Genomic DNA, 20230 nt, shown 5'->3' on the forward strand with positions numbered 1-20230 from the left:
CTTGTTTGGCTTGGTATTTATTGAGACCAGCTACTGGAGGCTCAGTCACTCTGCCTACAGTGTACCTACTTGTACTGTTATATGGTATTATTACTGAGTGAACTGTTTGATTGTTAGCTTGGGCATTAGAGTTGTGTATTGGATTATAGTGGCCTAGTAGACCCCGCCTGGTGTTAACTCGCGTTGTGGTTTATATTGGCAAGTCGTCGTGTAACTCACTTTGTTTTAGGCACTATGGGCTATTGGATAGTTAGGACGAAGGCCGAGTTGCGTAGTCAGCAACGACCCCCTAGGAGAGTGGAGAATCGGCTTAGGCCTGGTGGTGATTATTGCACGTTTGTTTTGATGACTTGTTTTTTACTTGTTCACAGTCCCCGTGTATGAGCCAGTCCTATACGGAGTCATACCTAGGTCCACCGCGGTCAATCTCCCCCGCGCTAGTTTCCGCAAGGTCTGCGGCCGGCGGAGCATGAGACCAACAATCCCTCCCACTTGCCTCTGAGTCGCACAGTTTGGTTTGGCCGACCTAACCAAACGGTGCGGCGGACAACTGGAGACTACTTCACTCGTAACTACGCCTGCAAAATGTAGGATACTTTACCAAAGCACTGCTGTATTGCGGGCTGACTAATGAGACCGTTTTCTGTAAAGTAGTAATTGTACAAATTACCGTACACTTGCTTGGCTACGAGAAAATAATTATTCAATTGTCATATCTATTCCACGATTATTAATGGTTTTGAAATCCATACACCACTTTACTCACTAATATTAATGGTACAGATTAAGCACATAACATTAGAATAATAATTCACTTTAAACACAAATGCAAATTGTTAACGACAACATTATTACATTTATTAATTAAAGACAAATCAATCAAATAACAATAAGCCGTTTAATTACTAATGCTAACACAAAAGGTTTCGTATGATTAGATTATGCATACTGATAAACCACCTATGGTCATCTATAATAATATTTATTTGGGTTTTCTTTTCCGAGTCGGGTTAGCTCTTCTACTCGGCCGATTTTCATAATTTTGGCCTCAAACTAAAGGTATGGACGCACTACAGATTTGCAATCAAGAATCGGCATTCATTTTTATTTACGTATATTTCGAGTTATGCAAAACTCATAAACTAACTCGTTCATAAACTAACCTCATAGTTCTTAGAATATTTGTATATTCAACCAGCTGTTAGTTATAACAAATTATATTGCACTAAAACAAACTAAAGATTTTATAGACTGTTGAAAAAATAAATTAGAACATCTATTATTTTAATTTTACTTTGTACTAGCTGTTCTACGTACGGGAATCTTGTAGTAAGTTGAAACCTTATATTCAGAACAGGAGTTGGTTTGCATATTTAGTGTGCATTTTTCCAGATATGCTAGCAAAACTATTACTGTATAGGAATACATATAATCCTTCGCAAATACAATATCTGACAGTTTCAAAGCCAGAACGAATGCTTCGCAATTAAATGTCACCCGATCGTGTTAGTCCATATTTTATATCTAATGATAAAAGGAATTGCTTTATAGATCTATAGCCCTAAGGTAGACCTGTAATTGAAAGTTACTTTTCACACTGGTTAAAAAAAGTTAAAATAACTACCTCAACCAAAAACTACTTCACACTTTATTCGGGTTGAAATTTTCAATAACAAAGGTGCTCTTATCTTCTTGGGTTTCTTGTCTTTTCCAAGAAACACTGAGAAATAAGGACATCAATGCGCTACCAGCAGACATACACACACAATAGCAGTTAGGGGATTTGCTACGCTTTAACCAAAGAAAATTACAAACAAAATAATTATTTGAAAGTTTTGATAGTGTCATCAAATATTATGATAATCGTTTTTAGGCCTAATCAAACTGTAAAATTTGTGTAAAAATCCGTTGGTATATAAATAAGTAAATAAATACACAGTCCACAAAAAATTTATTCGTTAACAACGCCAAGCTTTAAAAATTCATGATGGTTTGCTAAAAAATCTTTCAATAATGTTTTATCATTTCATAGCATAAACTAACATTTTGGAGTCCAGACAGAAAACGCAAAAATTATACAGTAGGACATCAATTAAATTTAATAAGAAATAAGGTGTAGCACTAACGATAACTATAGTTGTAAATAGTGATGTGTTTCTACATAAAAATGATTCTTACTGCTACCACCGGTTCTAAGGAAAAGTAGCAGTACCATAAACCAACGTTTACATTTAAGAAAAGAACTATAGTACTTGCAACCAATTCAAACTGTCCTTCTAATCAAACTGTTTTGTATAGGTTTTAATCCGTTGGCAAATAAATAAATAAATAAATACACAGGCCACAAAACATGTAACATGTAACGTTAACAACGTAAAGCTTTAAAACTCACTATGGTTTGCTAAAAAAAAACTTTCACTTGATGTGGTGCAGTACCGAAGTTATTAATCTCCCTTGGTTTTAAATGTCTTTAAAGTTTTCGAGAATCAAAGTTATTTCCCAATAATAGCATTAATTGTAAGCAACTTTCAATGTTAACATATTAATGACAGTTTGAAGAAACCACCTTTATCCAAACAAAGGTTTCTTATGTAAAATATTACGTAATCTCTCTCTAAACGATAATTGGTACATATATCTAGCAAACATTCGGAGGAAATGTGACAAAAAACGCACAAATCTGGGGTTTTGGACGTTTGTAGTTTTACTTCCTAAGTAGGAAAAGTACCGATATCGTTGTCGAAATGTAAGTAGTAAAAACCAAAAGTGACACATTGGAAAATTGAGTTTAGCTACATCTGTAAGTTAAACCTCTGTTACGATCACAGCAAAATCAGAAAGATCTTCCACGATCGCAGCAACATCCACGATCACCCAGTCACCCACTGCAGTTGTGATTTTTTACTTTGCACTTACCACAACTGTCCTTGAAGCGCCGTCAATGAATGGAAACCTTTTTTGTAAGGCACAACGTTTTTAATCTCACTTGGTTTGGATGTGCTAACAAAACTTGATCGGAAATGGTTGCGGTATTTGTAAACAACTTTTACTGTAAACATATCAGTGACAGCTAGAAGTGAGAACTAATCCAAACAGCTGATCGTAATTTCATCAAATGTAATAGTAAACATTAGGAGAAAATTTGACAAAAATCGAACAAAATTGGGTTTTTGATAACACGTTATTTTGTGTTCAAAGAAGCGAGGCCAGGTTTTTATAGCCAAAGACACTCTCACCAATCCAGTAAATACATACAAATGATTAGAACCTTGATCGGTACTCTAGTTTTCTAGGAGTAGGCCGCGTAAAATGACATTTTGGCGTTACAGACGCAACCACAGAATGGACAGACAAACAAATAAACAGACATACAGACAGAAATTGAGATAAGACTCGTTTCGGCTTTCTTAGCCTATGAAACGTAAAAATAACCAAAAACTGCATGATTCTAAGCAATGTACAGACAAAACTGTAATTTTATTTATATAGATATTTAAATTATCTCTCGTCCTCTAACCGAATAATTAAACGTATCAATTATTAAAGCATTACACATAGTATAGAAAGTCAACCCTACGTATGTCATTTCATTTTCATCCAAATGCTGAATTTGTGTCGAAAACGCTGATTGTTTACAGCTGTTACGTTAAGCAAATTGTATTATACCAAAACCTAGAGTAGAATGATAGCGTCGGCTGCTGGACTTTTTAAAATTTTAAACTTAATTAAAAAAAACTGAAACCCTAACCTAAAATTGTGGCTTCGACATTCCCTAGTTCCCAAAATTGGCTTCTTTCAAATCTTTCTTTCAACGCAAAAATGATGAAAATCAGTCAAGTGGTTGATTCAGAATCGTGAAATAAAAAAACCTGTTACGTTTTAATATATAAGATAATGTACACATTTTTGTAATATTCCTGGAATTAGTTTGGGTTTTTATTACTCGATACTTAAATTATATAAATAGCCAAAGGCAAGACAACGTCTGCCGGCTTCAGCTAGTTTTTTAATAATCCTATCTCCTCTCTGGCATTATTTAATTCGAAAATGATTATTGCATTATAAAGTGATTTCATACGTTGTAGGCCCACTTATTATGTCTTACAGTATACCCCTTCAATCACGGTTAAAAAATTAAATACACCTATAAAGAGTTATTAAATTGTGAGTGAAAATAGAATGATAAGTATTTGTTATTTAATTAGAAGAAGATTTACCTAAAAATGGGGCCCATTGGCTTCCTTATGGGGCAAGAATAAGTGACCCAATGTCCCCAGTGTCAATAAGCAAACTTTTTTAATTAAAAGAAAACTGCTTTTCGTGGTGGGCCCTCCATAATAGTAGGCTATTTTTAGGACGCATTCATCCCTTAGCCACCTTTCTAAGATAAATAAATTATTACATATGAGATTATGAATTTCAAAATGGAAAAGAGTGTTTCTTCAGCGTGTAGATTCTTAATATAATAATAATACGACATATTATAATAACGAATAATATGACAGATTAAAGTGTTTTCCGTACGTAAATGTGAGTGAGTGTATGTATAATTGAAGTAACATAAATTATGGAAGCAGCCAGATTGGGTAAAATAAAATATGTAAAAACAACAATTCATTTAATTTAAATAACAACCCCTAATTATTCGGTCCACAATGGAATGACATGCCGGGCACGTTATCGGTACTCTTACTTGAGTACCATCTCCATTAATAGAGAATAACTGTTGAGAGACAAATGCCCTCAAACACCAAACACCTACTACAAAACACGGGGTGGCCACAGGGGGTGCAAAGCCTCGTGGGCTGCATAACACCGCAGAAGCGGAGCGGCGCGGCGGTTCGATGACCAGAGCGTCCAGTTTTGCGAGCAAGAGAACAAAGAGCTTGCGTTCCTTGAAACCCAAACAAAGACTGATGTGTTGGGGTGCGAGCTTTCTCTCGGCGGCAGGTAGCTACAGCCGCGACAAGGGTCACTGCAGTTGTAGCTAAATAATATCATCGACGCATTGGCGGTGGTGGATATATATTGTTAAAATAAAAATGAATTATAATAATTATCATAGTTCAATGTCCTAATTAAGAGCTTAATTTTTACGCAAAAACCTTATATCAGACAAATGTGCTTTATGGACAGATTTCACGTTTAAGTCCCTACCACGTGCAGCACTTGGTTTTTTTAGCAAATTTCCCTATAGGAAATCAATAGTTTCTTAGCAAACGTATTGACTGTTTACAATTAACATATGTTCTTCTTCTCACTTTTAGTTTCTGCCAACAGTGGTTGGAATTTCATAACAGTGTTTGTTTCCCATGTTAATCTTATGGAGAAATACGAAACTTTAAAGGACCTCTGGGCCTCATTCTCTAATTATTTCCCTAAGCAGAAGGTTTCCTGCACAACTTCACGTTACGCTCTTTCCAATGATACCAAAAACATGCCAATCGGTTCAGTAGTTTCGGAGGAGTAATTGTCACAAAAAACCTGCTTGCGTATTAAATAAGTAATCTTACTAATATTATAAATGTGAAAGTTTGTGTGTTTGTTTGTTTGTTTGTTTGTTTGTTTGTTTGAAGTTCAATCACGCACAAACCACTGGACGGATTGGGCTGAAATTTGGCATTATGATAGCTCACATTCCCGATTAACATATAGGCATATTCTTATCTCAAAAATCCTTTCGGGCTCCGCCCCAGTGGCTCTGTACTTCCCCATGTTAACCTTATGAGTATTCATATTTAAAGGGAATTTAAGAATTTAGTCAGCTGTTTCAACTTAAAAAGTTGGTTCTATGATATGGAAAAGCATTAAAAAGTTATAAGATTTACCAACAGGGAGCAGCACTATATTTTTTTGCATTTATGAAAACAGCTCTTTTTAATTGAGCAGCAATAAAAAACTGTGATACGCAATGAGAACTAACTTTCAAAGTAGGATTGTTTACAGTTAAGTTTATGTTTTTAATTTCATGAATAATTTGTGATATTTTGTGAATTTGTGATAATTTTTTCTCTCTATTGTTTAGGTGAAGTAGTATACGTGTAATACTATATAGAATACTGAAAAATTTAAAGAATCATATTTTATCAAACTTTGTCCTTCTCCATTGCAAACGCAAAGCTCGAGTATAACAGCAATAAGCCGTTTATACTTAAATGCCAACCCCGTACGAAGGACGGGTATTCTGCTAGTAGATAGATATACTGTTATAGTGTCTCTGTTGCTGTTTTCTTTTTAGTATATCAATTCATCCAGGCTCTCTCTCTTTTTTCTATTGTAATATTTGCGCCAACCCAAATTCAAATCTTTATAATTAATACGCTACATGAAACTTTGTCGGTTGAACTCCTCCGCCATTTCTTAACCGATTTTATCCATTGACGTCTCATTGGAAAGAGCGTGTCGAGTAGATCTGCAAACTGGCCTTACATTTATGAAAAAGTCCCTTAAGCTCTGCCCCAGTGGCTTTAAAGGTTCCCATGTTTTCCTTATGAAGAACATAATTGTTTACATTTTGATCAGCTGTATAATTTAATTGCTGTTATTTATCTTTCAATTCAACGAAACGCATTGGGTTCATTTACTGATTTTGGCTGAATAGAAATGAAATAAATGTACTACTTTAATTTACAATTTAAATAATCGAAAAAGCCTTGGCAATTTGATATATATTACCTCCTATATAATGAAGAACACCTACAGTATGAATATTCCCACAAAAAATGAACAAGGATGTTAGTCGAAGTGTTACTATTTTGTAGGAAACACGGACTTAACTTTATGATTATTGGCAAAGGAAAACACTCTAAGGCTGAATTAAACTGTTACGGCAAGGACATTAAATATATGTTTTATTAAAAGTCAAGAGATTTAAAATAATATGACTACATCCAAAAAAACTTTAATAAAACTTTCATTGAAGGATTTGCATTATTCACATTTAAGGGAAACAAAAAACCATCTAAACAATATTAGGCCTTTCAATCCTGCATTTTTTCAGGTAAATTTATCCATTGAGTATACACGTATATAATTGAATATACGTGTACTCAATTATATAACATACGTTATAACAGTAACTAGCCAAATTATTGCCAATTGAAGCAAATACAATTGTGATAGAGAGGTTATGCAGAAAATCAGGCAGTTCTTAAGTAATGTAAACAAAATGTTATCGTTGTATAAAATTACAGAAATTTGTAAACGTACTGGCAACAATGGGTAGTACCATGCAGACTACATTATCATTGACGAAGATCAACATGGACAACCTAATGCGGCTATAAGTGGGAAATATTTGTAGAATACACTAAAAAACTAGATCAGCTTTTGAAAAATTATAAAATATTTACAAGAAATGTTGATTATATGGTACTGTTAGGTACGTGATCTATGAGTTGAGTCTTTTAAACTCATCGGAAATTATGACTTTTATTAGGTTTTAAATAAGTTATTTGTTTTTAAACAACTACCGTACTTTACTTCTTCGCAATTGCCCGATTTCGAGCAACATGTACACTTGTAGTAAAATGTTTCATTTCAACCAAGTGTTTGTAGCAAACTGTTAAACTGTCAAACTTCCATTACTATCCAAACTATCCATTATTTCGTAAATTGCCCTTTAAGGTCATAATTCATTTCTAAAGCGAACTTTCCATATACCTAATGTTAAAAATACCTTAGCTGTACTTATTTGTTTGTTATTCTTTCAATTTATTTCCTTATTAAAATAAGTGTGTTTTTTTTGTATTAGGTACTGTATTCTGTGTTAAAACATGTAGCACATGAAATGGTTGATATCACCCCATTTTTCAGGATTCTCTACGGAGAAAATTCGTTTGAGTAGGTTGGTGTATGTCTCAAATCAAAGAAATAAAATGACTCGACTTAAATTACTTAACACAGGTTATCAGTAAGCCATATAAGGTTTTCTTAAGTTCTCGATTCTGGAAACACTTTGTTGCAGCATGTTACCTCGAATTGAAGCAGATCGTTTAGCATTCATTAGAAGTCATCAGTTAAAACTGAGAGCATAAATACCGGTAATGTAAGTGAGCCTTGACGACGCAAATAGAGATATTTAAAATTAGTTTCTAATAAGTACAATACAATAATTGAAAATATGATGTAATTTTGAGAAATTTTACAAAACTACAACATAGCAGCGCATAAATAAAATATTATTAAAAGCAACAAAGATTAACAATCCATTGATTAAATGAATGGAAAAGGCGTTCCTGTCATCCCACAATACAGCGGAGTTTGCAAAAGGTATACTAGTTTTTGCAGGCGTTGTTTCGTATGGTACTCAGCCATACATATACAATAAGTGCCGGCTATGTATAACAAGCTTTATTTTTACAATGATTTCCTTGTAAAATCAAATAACTCAATTGTTAATATAAGTGTAGTAAGAAGATTCGTTCACTCATATATTATTACAATTAATACAATAATAGCATTCCCCAAAAATTTAAGTTGCCTTTTTTAAAATAAAACTTATTATGATATCTTCTGGCCAAAAGTTTAATTATCGTTCTGATTTTAAAATATTTATTTAACATTGCAAAGTTTAAAGTAAATTATTCACCTACTATAGGAGGGTTTCGAAAAGGGTAATTAACTTCAAAAAATACAAAAGGATTTTTTTATTCTAAGAAAATAAGCAGAAACCAGATTTATTTATCTTAGTAGCAAAAATGCTATACAAATATATAGCACGGGTTAATTTTGTATTAGTCTTACTCTTATCCCATTTAAATACTATAATAATGATAGTATCAATAAACAAATGCATATTAGTTATGTAAAGGAGACTTTGTCCTGACCGCACCAGCCTAACAGATGCGTTGGCCACTGGCAACAAGGTCTACCGGCAGCAAACACGACTACATCCCCTTCACCCGGTTCAGCTCGGACATTTCGCACCACCAATCGTAGGTCAGGTTAATGGTCGTAGACCTTGTTGGCCGCGGACCTTGGCGCGTCCCCGTCCTATACCAGTTAGACCCGGCTTTTGGGCCTAGTGGTTTCCCTGACCTTATCGCAGACCCTGGAACTTCCATTGTAGGCTGAGCTATCCTCGGCAAACGTTTGCGACTGCACTTTTGATATTTTTTTCCCAGTGCAGAAAAGTGTGTCACACTGTAGTGGGATAGGATTGAGAAGTAGTCCCGGTTCCTCACAACATGTTGTGTATGACATGTAGTATGACTATGACTGTGACTATGTTCAACAATTACTTCGCGCACAGTTAGTGTGTGTAGGCCTACGTGTTAAGTGAATTATGAATGAGAGTGAAGTAAATAAACACGCACCATCTCTTCTGATGTGAATGATATTGTGTGGAACGAACTCGCCATTAACATTTAAAACCTCGGTGTCCATACTATGAAACAGTTTAAACGACTACAAAAATATTAACAAAACTAAGTAGGCTACTGTACCTATTTGATAAGTTCTTAAAAAGTAAACTGCAATATAAACTAAGTTAAATTTTACTTTTTAAAACACTTATCACACATATTAACTTAGAAGTTTGTTGATAAAACTAAAATTCCACAATAAGTTAGGTTAATTTCACTGACACAGAGAACCAAACTATGATGTTTAAGTTTATGGTCCGAAATAACCTTAGTAAACTTAATTTTTATTCTAACAGCTGATGATTAAAGGTAAACAAAAACCCAAAACTAATTATTCTTCCTTAAGTTATACGAACTCCATGCTAACATTGACCTTCTGTGGGGCGGCGCCCATTGGGAATTTTGTAAAATCGCTTTGTATTGTCTGCCTACGTTGTAAGAGGAATATGTACCTTTATGCAAAATCTCATGCCTCTAGCTGATATGGTTTGGCCTGTGTATTGATCTGAATTTTGCATTAACTTACTAGCAGAGTACCCGTCCTTCGTACGGGGTTGGCAGATAAGTATAAAATGCTTATTACTTACAATTATAGGAGAGGACACGGTTTAAGAAAATTTGGTCTATTTTGTAATGTGTTAACTTAGGCCTAACTTATGTAAGTTAGCCTACCAATTAATTGGAGTAGGCTATACTGAAGCCCATTACTTCCAAACAAAATGATAACTTAAGTTAGGGCTTATAACTTAACACAATAAGTTATAGGCTAGGCCTACCTTAGAGTAAGTTAAGTTCCAACTTAGGCCAATTTTTAAGTTTCTAGGATGTATTTTAATAAAACCCTGTAACTTAATTGTGCAATAAGTTAAAAGGGCAAACGATACTTTGGTATTATCCGGAGGCCACTTCATTTGGAGAGATTTTTTTACCGGAGACCAAAAATAACTACATAGGCCTAATAAAGAACAGGGTACTTTAATTGACTTATGGTCCAAAATTGACATGATTACGATTAGCTGCCTTTAAGTTCTGCCTCCCAGAAGGCAGCGATGACGGCGAGGATTGAGTTGAATGCGTCGCTGCCGCTATACTCCGCCAAGAAGGTACCTATACAGCGTGCTGCGGCAGTCATGAGGTTGGGTTATCATAAATATGTTTGTAGAACTTTCCTAGTTTCGTTATGATTCTAACGATACTAAATGAGTCATACTTTCGCCCACAAAACAAGATACCCCAGATACAGGTGGTGACAGTTGATGAGCGCGCTCCGGAAAACCACCTAACCTTGGCCTACTTGAGGGGATTTGGCATGTGAAAGTATGACTCATCTGGTATCATTCGATTCATAACGAAACGAGGAAAGTCCTACAAACATATTCCTTTATGATACTGTAACCCAATCTAATAAAGGCTAACTGCCGCAGCGCACTGTAGGCCTATAGACCCTAAGGGTGGCCTCCGGATACGGCTGCACTTTACTTTAGGTCCTACACTCATTCGAATGAAAATATCGATCGATATAGGCCTATCAATTGATCGATTAATCGATTGTTTCATTCGATATATCATTTGGTTGGTTAACCTAACCTAACTAACCAAACGATATATCGAAGGACACAATCGAATACCATAATCCATTCAAATGAGTGTAGGACCTAAAGTAAAGTGCAGCCCCGGATAATACCAAAGCGCCGGGCAAACATTTAGACCTTTACTAAAGACACATGGAAGGTTACTAGGTTAGGCCCCTATAAAGAATAAGTTAATAGGCTACACATCTCAATGATTGATACTTAACTTAATTGATAATAAGCTGTATAACAAAACTAGGGGTACCGTTTCTTAACTGGGCTATGCTAATATTGATTGAAACTATCGAATTGAAAATATTGATAAATAATCGATATTTTTAAATATAGGCCTAACTTATCTATTGTAAAATAAAACTATCATAACCTAACCTAAACCAACCAAACTTGCTGATGGTTAAAAAATCACGGTTAAAGGTTTACTAATCGAATCTATAGTCTTAATCGATATTAGCATAGCCCAGTTAAGAAACTGTACTGTACCCAAAACAGGCCTATTTCAGCAACATCTATGCCTAACTTTAAACCAGTGATATTCTGCAGGCTTATAGTTCAAATATAATTAAGCAAATAGGCCTTTATGGAGGGGGGAGTAAAGAGTGGTCTAAGACAACGAAGTAGCCCAAGTTAGCCTATCATGAATAGGCTAAGTTGCCTAGTTTAGTTAGCCTCTAGGCAAGATAAAATGTCCAAGATTCAAAGAAACTTTTAAACCTACCCTGTTAGGGAATTGGTACAAAGTTTGACCAAATATGACCTATACATTCTAATCTACACATACTGATATAAAACTTTATTTTTAACCAACAATAAGAAAATTATAAGATAGGCCTATTGCAACAAAGATGGAAGGCTGGATATGGCAGTGTGTAACTAAAGCAAACCTCAAACGCACGCGGAATATGGTAAAAGTCCATAAACTTACCTGTTGACTGCTATTTAAACTATCTTCTATGACTTTCTCTGTTTCCATATCTAACATTATCTCACTAAGAACTTCATAAAGCTTAAATTAAATCTACAATCACTGTCACTAAAATTGCATAGTCAATAACCACTGTACGTTCAATGACGTCACGCCTGCAATCAGGTCAAACAACAGTAGAGTACAATAGTAAAAATATCTCCGGAAAATGCGTTGAGCATGATTTCATACCAAAATATATATTGCCACAGTGTATCTCACATAATATACAGTGTATACATTATACCACAGACAAAATTATAAAACATGTCTCCTTAGGGAATTTGTCATCCATACATGGTGTTCAAAAAGGTGGGGACATAATTTACGTAGTGATTCCTTCAAATTCCTTGGGTCAAAATAAAAAGAAAATCAAGAATAACATTTTTTCCTAAATCACTTTCTTAACCAGATATCCACCATTTTGTATTTGTATTTTTTACATAAATTTTTATCTTTGGATTTCTTTCAATCGATATTTATGTAACTTGGTATGTAGGAATATGATAAGGGAGAAGAGACCCTTGGTAAAAAAACATTTCTTCTTGATTTAACTTAAAATTTCAAAATGGTGGCCATTTGATTTTTTGAAACTTAAATTACTCAAAAACGGCTGATTTTATGAAAAGATGTCAAGAACACTTTTTTTTGGCATTTTTACTTCCCTATCAAATGATACTGGATAACATGGTATAAAAGTACAGTGACGTAGCCAGGTCTTAAATATAATTTTTTTTTGTTAAATTAAATGTAAAATTATATACTGTAATCATACTGTATTGACGTTGGGGTTGATTATTTTCAATGCCAAGAGAGCTAAAAAACAAACGTTTTAGGGCCTATATTTTTAAAATTTTTCCTAGACCCCCTTTTACATAGGGGGGTATGGAATATCCCCCAGAACCCCGGTCGGTCGACCCCACCATTTTGAAATCCTGGCTACGCCACTGCCATGTGCAGAGATCGGATGAGAAATAGCTGAAATATTACGATTTTAGCGAATTTCCCTATAGGGAAGTAGCTATTAGCGTAGGTCTCATGGTAAGACCTAAGCCCGGGACCGATTTACTTTTTCATTTTGATGTCCCCAGAGGCCAAAAACACCATTCGTTTGTATTAGCGAATTTCCCTATAGGGAAGTAGCTATTACCGTAGGTCTCATGGTAAGACCTAGGCCCGGGACCGATTTACTTTTTCATTTTGATGTCCCCAGAGGCCAAAAACACCATTCGTTAAAATGTTTATATATATATATATATATTAGTAAGATATATGTCCATCCGCACGATAACTTGAGTAATTTTTGTCCGATTTTGATAAAATTTGGTTTGAAGGTGTAAGGCGGGATAAACTTGAACGAGTTCGCGAACCAGCTTGATCGGGCTATGGGAACGGGGGTTTACGGGGGGTTTTATGGGGTAAAAATAGGTTTTTCCCATTTTCGACCCAAAAAACATAAAATTTCGAAAAATCTTTCCAAACCATTTTGTAGAGCTTAAAAAAACAAATAATTTAGTATATTGAAGTGTTACTATGCGCCTAATGGTTACGGAGAAAATTCCAAAAAAAGTAAATTTTTAATTCCCATGTTATTCTTATGGAGAACAAGTAAACTGTTGTAATTTGCTTGTTTATGAACATACTTTTAATCAAATTTGGAAAATGTTTTTATTTCTTACTAACTATTAACATTTTACAAAAAAAAAACAGTTTTACCCTCCCTGATGCAGCAAACCTAAGTACCTGAATTAGTTTAAAATTCTATTTTAATAGGAAATAAATGTTACATTTTTAAGTAGACATTTTTGTGTAAATCTAATCAGGCAAATGGAAATTCGCTTAGTCTGCAGGTTTGCTGCGGCGGGGGTATTTTTATATATTAGCGAATTTCCCATATAGGGAATAAGCTATTACCGTAGTACTCATGGTAAGACCTGGACGCGGGACCGATTTTTTTTCCTTTTGAGGTCCCTAGAGGCCTAAAACACCATCCGTTCAAATTCATATATATATATATATATATATTTATATATTTATATATATATATATGTGTGTGTGTCCGTCAGCACGATAACTCGAGCAAAAATGATCCGATTTTGATGAAATTAGGTACAAACGTGTAAACGTACGTTTTTTCGAACGAGTTCGCGATCCAGCATGATCGGACCATGGGAACGGGGGTTTACGGGGAGTTTTATGGGGTAAAAATAGGTTTTTCTCATTTTTTACCCAAAAAACATAAAATTTAGCAATTTCTTTCCAAACCATTTTATAGAGCTTAAAAAAACAAATAATTTAGTATATTGAAGCGTTATTATGCGCCTAATGGTTACGGAGAAAATTCAAAAAAATTGTAATTTTAAAATTCCCATGTTATTCTTATGGAGAATAAGTAAACTGTTGTAGTTTTCTTGTTTGTGAACATATTTTGATCAAATTTGGAAAATGTTTTCATTTCTTACTAACTATTCACATTTTACAAAAAAAAAACAGTTTTACCCTCCCTGATGCAGCAAACCTAAGTACTTGTTAAACTAATTCTATTTAAATCAAGAATAAATGTTATATTTTTAAGTAGACATTTCAGTGTAAATCCAATCAGTCAAATGGAAATTCGCTTAGTCTGCAGGATTGCTGCGGCGGGGGTATTTATATATATATATATATGTGTGTGTGTGTGTGTGTGTCCATCCCCACGATAACTTGAGTAATCTTTGTCTGATTTTGACAAAATTTGGTTTGAAGGTGTAAGGCGGGATAAACTTGAATGAGTTCGCGAACCAGCATGATCGGACTATGGGAACGTGGGTTTATGGGGGGTTTTATGGGGTAAAAATAGGTTTTCCCCATTTTTGACCCTAAAAACACAAAATTTCACAATTTATTTTTAAACCATTTTGTAGAGCTTAAAAAACAAATAATTTAGTATATTGAAGCGTTATTATGCGCCTAATTGTTACGGAGAAAATTCAAAAAATTGTAATTTTAAAATTCCCATGTTATTCTTATGGAGAATAAGTCAACTTTTGTAGTTTGCTTGTTTATGAACATATTTTGATCAAATTTGGAAAATACATTAATTTTTTACTAAACTACAGTACCTTTTAATATTTTACATAAAAAAAACTTTTTTACCCTCCCTGTTGCAGCAAACCTAAGTACTCATTAAACTAATTCTGTTTAAATAGGGAATAAATGTGATATTTTTAAGGAGACATTTTATAGTTTAAATCCAATCAGGCAGGTGGAAATTCGCTAAGTCTGCAGGTTTGCTGTGGCGGGGGTATTTAGTTGTAAAATGAGACTAGCTTCTGCCTTATTCTACCCAAAATTTTACAACTAAAAATCGTAATATTTCACCTATTTCTTATCCGATCTTTTTGAACTTGATATCGTTTGATAGGGAAAAGAAAGTGCTAAATAAAAGTGTTCTTGGCAGTTTATCATCAAATCAGCCGTTTTTGAGTAATTTAAGTTTAAAGAACTAAAATGGCCGCCATTTTAAGTTGAATCAAGATGAGTTTTTTTACATGGGTCTCCTCTACCTTAAAATACATACCAATTAATTTTCATGAAGATCGGTAAAAAAACTAAGATAACGAAGCGATTTAGGAAAAAATATTATACTTGATTTTCTCTTTATTTTTACTCAAGGAATCACTACGTAAATGATGTCCCCACCTTTTTTGAACACCCTGTATATGGATCAGCTGAAAACAATTTTATTGTAAGTTCCGTATGGTGCCGCTAGATTTGTGTTTTTGTTTAAATTATTTGTTTGTTTCTTGTTATTTCAGTTATTCAAAACCTCGTTCTCGTTCAACCAAATAGAACTATCTATCTATCTATCTATTCTATACCTACTATTTTAAAGAAGAGGTGGTGTCTGTGTGTGTTTGTATGAGCTTATCTAAAAAGCTAATGAACCTACTGGGCTCATTAAGTTTTACCAATTTCATTGAGTCCTCTAAAAATTCTTGTGCTGCCGCTTGGTCTGTCATCAAAAAAGAGGGGGCCCCTGCAAAAGCAAAACCAACTACTAGACTTTCTGCTGAGGAGCTGAATGATTTCTTCATTAATTCTGTCCAACAGACTCGGGATGCAATTGGTACTCCACCAACCCCAGCTGTAAACCTCCTAGCCCAGCATCCTAGACCAACATGTTCTTTTAACATTGAACCTGTCTCTTGTGAGAAAGTGCTATCTGTTGTACATAAGATGAATAGCTCTAAAAGTAAGGATGTTTTTGATCTCTCTGCAATCTTAATTAAGAATGTGATTTATCATATTTTATTTCCACTCACCTATTGTATCAATGTTTGTATCAAGGAGGGCGTTTTTCCAGATGTCCTAAAAACAGCCAGAGTAGTCCCTGTCCATAAAAAGGGGAACCATAATGTGCCTGAAAATTTTAGACCTGTATCTATTCTCCCTGTGTTTGGTAAGATTTTTGAAGGTATAATTAAGGATCAAATGTTACCTTATTTTGAAAGTAATGGACTGCTTGTGTCAGCCCAGTATGGTTTTAGATCAGGCCGTTCCACAATTGATGCAGTTGAAGTTCTGACTGGGGTTGTTTTAAAATCATTTGAGAAGGGAGGCTTTGCTGGGGCCACAATGTGTGACCTCAGCAAGGCTTTTGACACCGTGGACCACAAAATTTTGCTTGACAAACTCCATTTTTATGGAGTTAGGGGTAAGGGTTTGGACTTACTGGGATCATACTTGGGCGGGTGCAGACAGTTTGTCTCTGTAAATGGTCGGTCCTCTGTTGTCAAATCTTTAACTCATGGCGTCCCACAGGGGTCTGTCCTTGGGCCCTTGCTTTACAACATAATGATAAATGACCTTTCTTTGCATTTGGGAGAGGGGGTTGTTTGCTATGCAGATGGCACTACTCTGATTGGGGTAAATGATAACTTAAATGTCCTGCAGGGCACTATGTCTCAGACTCTCCAAATGACCTCGGCGTGGTTCCGAGCTAACTTTCTCTTCCTGAATGAGAGTAAGACTCAGTACATAATATTTAGTCTTAGACAGCTTAAAAAGATGTCACAATAAGCGTTAAACTACTTGGATTAATGTTGGATCCTAAGCTGGATTGGAATAGTCACATATCTTTTGTATGTAGTAGACTTTCCAGGGTGATTCACTTGCTCAGGAATTTGAAGAACTCTGTGCCCACTGAATGGCTAAGAACTGCCTACCTTGCCTTTTTTCAGAGCATAATTCTTTATGGTTTAAGACTTTGGGGTGGCACTCCGGGAGTCGGAGAGGGTTTTGACGCTCCAAAAGGCGGCAGTCAGAATCTTGGCAGGTGCTGATTTTCTAGACCACTGCAAACCTATCTTTATTTCTGAATCCGTTATGACAGTGTACAGCTTATATATTTACCAATCTCTTCTGTGTACTAAGCAGGAGTCAGGCTCTCTCGAACTCCGAAGTGATATCCACCCTCACAATACTAGGAGGAAGGACGACTTGAATGTACCCTATGTTAGATTAAGAAAGGTCCAATCTAGCTATTGTATACAGAGATATAAGTTTTTTAACAAACTCCCTTGTACAGCTCGGAACCTGCCGGAAGCAAAATTCAAAATGGGGATAGAATCTCTTCTGTTGGCAAATCCGATTTATTTTGAAATTTCACCTGGCCAAGTAAGTACGTTTTTTTAGCCAATGAGTGCCAATGTGTGATGATAAATAAGTTTTGTTTTTGTTTTTCAATTCTCTGAATGGTGGTTGCAGGCTTAGGCTAAGATTTTGATGTATTGACGTTTCCTTGTACATATTATGCTTTCAGGAAATAAATCATTCTCATTCTCATTCTCAAATTGCACACAAATGAAACTACAGCTCTGAGGATACTAAGGTCAAGGAAAGTTGACAACAAAAAGTTGAAGACTAGTGGAGAACTATTCCCCTCCCTCAACACACCCAGGATGTGACGGGCTGAAGGTACTCACCCCACGATGCAACGACCATGCAAGTGTGTACTTCAGCTCCAAGTTTTTCGTTAGTATTTTTCTTAATGATGTTCACTGTGTTTGTGTCGCGATGGAAGCATGTAGTGACTAGTGAGCACTGAGCACGAGTGGTCCAGGACCAAAACCAGCGAGCTTATTGAACTGTACCGAAGCAGAGAGGTTCTCTGGAACCCAAAGGACCCTGCATTCAAGGACAAAAACTTAAAAAAACTACGCCTGGTGTGAAATTGCAGCCCAGCTTCAAGTTGATAAATCCATTGACTATACAGACTGTCCCAAAAGTCCCGGATCGGTTTAATATTTTCCAAACGACAACAGATAAATCAATAAGATTTGGTACATCAACACCACACCTAAAAATCTACTTTATTAAGGAAATATCAATTTTCTGTCACATCATGGGGACGTCCCGCAAGGAGTCAGAAGGAAATCATAAATAGAAGCATAGGTTGACATGCACATCAAATTAAAGGTCTTTACTAGCAGAATATAATGCCGCAAATTTGAACTCAAACGGACAACCGAGTCAAGAATGACAGTGGTTCAAAGATTCATTTAATTTGCATTGCTATTATACGCTTACTCCTCGGGGGGCACAGCCCTAGGAATCGGAAGAAAATCGTTAACGTAAGCATCGAACACGTGGTCGATATGCACATCAAATTAAAGGTCTTCACTAGTAGATTACAATGCCGTAAATTCAAGCTGAAAAGAACGCCTGAGTAAAAAATGGCAGTCGTTCAAAGATTCAAAATGGCGGATTCAAGAAATCTTTGAACGGCTGTCATTTTTATTCAGTTATCCGTTTGAGTTCAAATTTGCGGCATTATATTCTGCTAGTAAAGGTCTTTAATTTGATGTGATTTATGCTTCTATTAAGATTTCCTTCTGACTCCTTGCGGGACGTCCCCATGGTATGACAGAAAATTTATAGTTCCTTAAAAAAGTAGATTTTTAGGTGTGGTGTTGATGTGCAAAATCTTATTGATTTATCTGTTGTCGTTTAGAAAATTTTAAACCGGTCCGGGACTTTTGGGACAGTCTGTACAACCACAAGTTGTGGTTATATAGGCCTAGTCAATGATAAATCTGAAGTGCAGAGTACTGATAATTTCGCGCATATTCTTTGGCAACAAGTTTTCCACTAGTTGCTCTAAATTAGTGAGGAGCAACATTTAGATGTCAACTTTTAGTTGCCAACTTTTGGTTGTCAACTTTGGTGTAAACACGGCTTTATAGTATAGACTAGGTTATCACTTTCCTCTTCTAGAGACTGCAGAGAACCTTTTCTGCAAAGGAGTGGGGGGGGGGTGGTGGTGGAGGGAGAGCCCCTCACGTCAATTTAGTGTCAATTTGGATTCCGTAAGGGAAAATCTACGTCTGATGCCATTTTTACACTCTTGGGGCCAGTCTATAAAAATCTGGATCTTATGGAAGAAACTTTTTGTCTATTCTACGATATGACTAAAGCGTTTGACTGCATAAATCATTGTAAACTGAGGATTAAACTAATTAGTATGGGAATAAGAAATACAAATTTAGATTGCATAATGTCATTTCTTCAAGATCGAACTCAAGTAGTTTCTATGAAATATACGGATTCAAACCAGACATCAAAATTTGTCAAGTCAAAAATTTCTCCTTCAATAAACACAAGTGTCCCGCAAGGTTCGAACCTCGGGCCTATAATTTTCCTGCTTTTTATTAACGATCTGCCATAGGATAACATTTGGCTCTTTGCAGACGACATCAGTCAACTATTTACAGGAAAAATTATCAAAGAAGTAATTGATGAAGGTCAACAGGGAGTAAATGAGATTGTTTCATGGTGCAGGTCAAATGGATTTTTAACACTAGATCAAAGCAAAACAAATGTTCTTCATTTTTACAATAGGAAAATTCCAAATTGTTCACCTTTACTCAAAATGAATGGAAATAGCCTCAAAATCAACCATAGTACCAAATATCTTGGAATTACAATTACAGAAAATTTGCACTGGACTGAACATATTGATAGTGATAGTATGATAAAACGTTTGAAAGTTGTATACTGCTTAGTAAGAAGACTCCAAAACATAGTTGATCAAGAAGTATTACCTACTAAAAATATACTATGGGTGCTTTCAGAGTGTAATAGACTATGGCGTACTCTTTTTGGGAAATAGCCCTGATGCAAAGAGAGTTTTTATCCTACAGAAAAGAATTGTTAGTACAATTTGTCAGCAACATTACTTAACACCATGTGCACCTTTTTTTAAATCACTGCAAATTTTAACCTTACCGTCTCTTAACATATTTGAAGCAGCAGTAACAGTTAAGAAATCC

General features: G+C 35.2%; 1 protein-coding gene across 2 annotated transcripts in view; it reads right to left on the reverse strand.

The window, feature by feature from the left end:
- Nucleotides 1-12019, reverse strand: part of LOC128983466 (beta-TrCP) — a 59310-nt gene extending 47291 nt beyond the window's left edge. For both annotated transcript variants that reach the window (XM_054402773.1, XM_054402767.1), the window contains exon 1: nucleotides 11880-12019. In XM_054402773.1, the coding sequence (XP_054258748.1) occupies nucleotides 11880-11936 (57 nt within the window). In that variant the 5' untranslated portion in view covers nucleotides 11937-12019. The remainder of the gene's footprint in view (nucleotides 1-11879) is intronic.
- Between the last annotated feature and the right edge of the window lie 8211 nt (nucleotides 12020-20230).

Source organism: Macrosteles quadrilineatus, unplaced genomic scaffold (assembly GCF_028750875.1).
Source record: "Macrosteles quadrilineatus isolate MER2022 unplaced genomic scaffold, UCM_ALF_1.0 Scaffold_1__1_contigs__length_201487025, whole genome shotgun sequence".
Classification (NCBI taxonomy): domain Eukaryota; kingdom Metazoa; phylum Arthropoda; class Insecta; order Hemiptera; family Cicadellidae; genus Macrosteles; species Macrosteles quadrilineatus.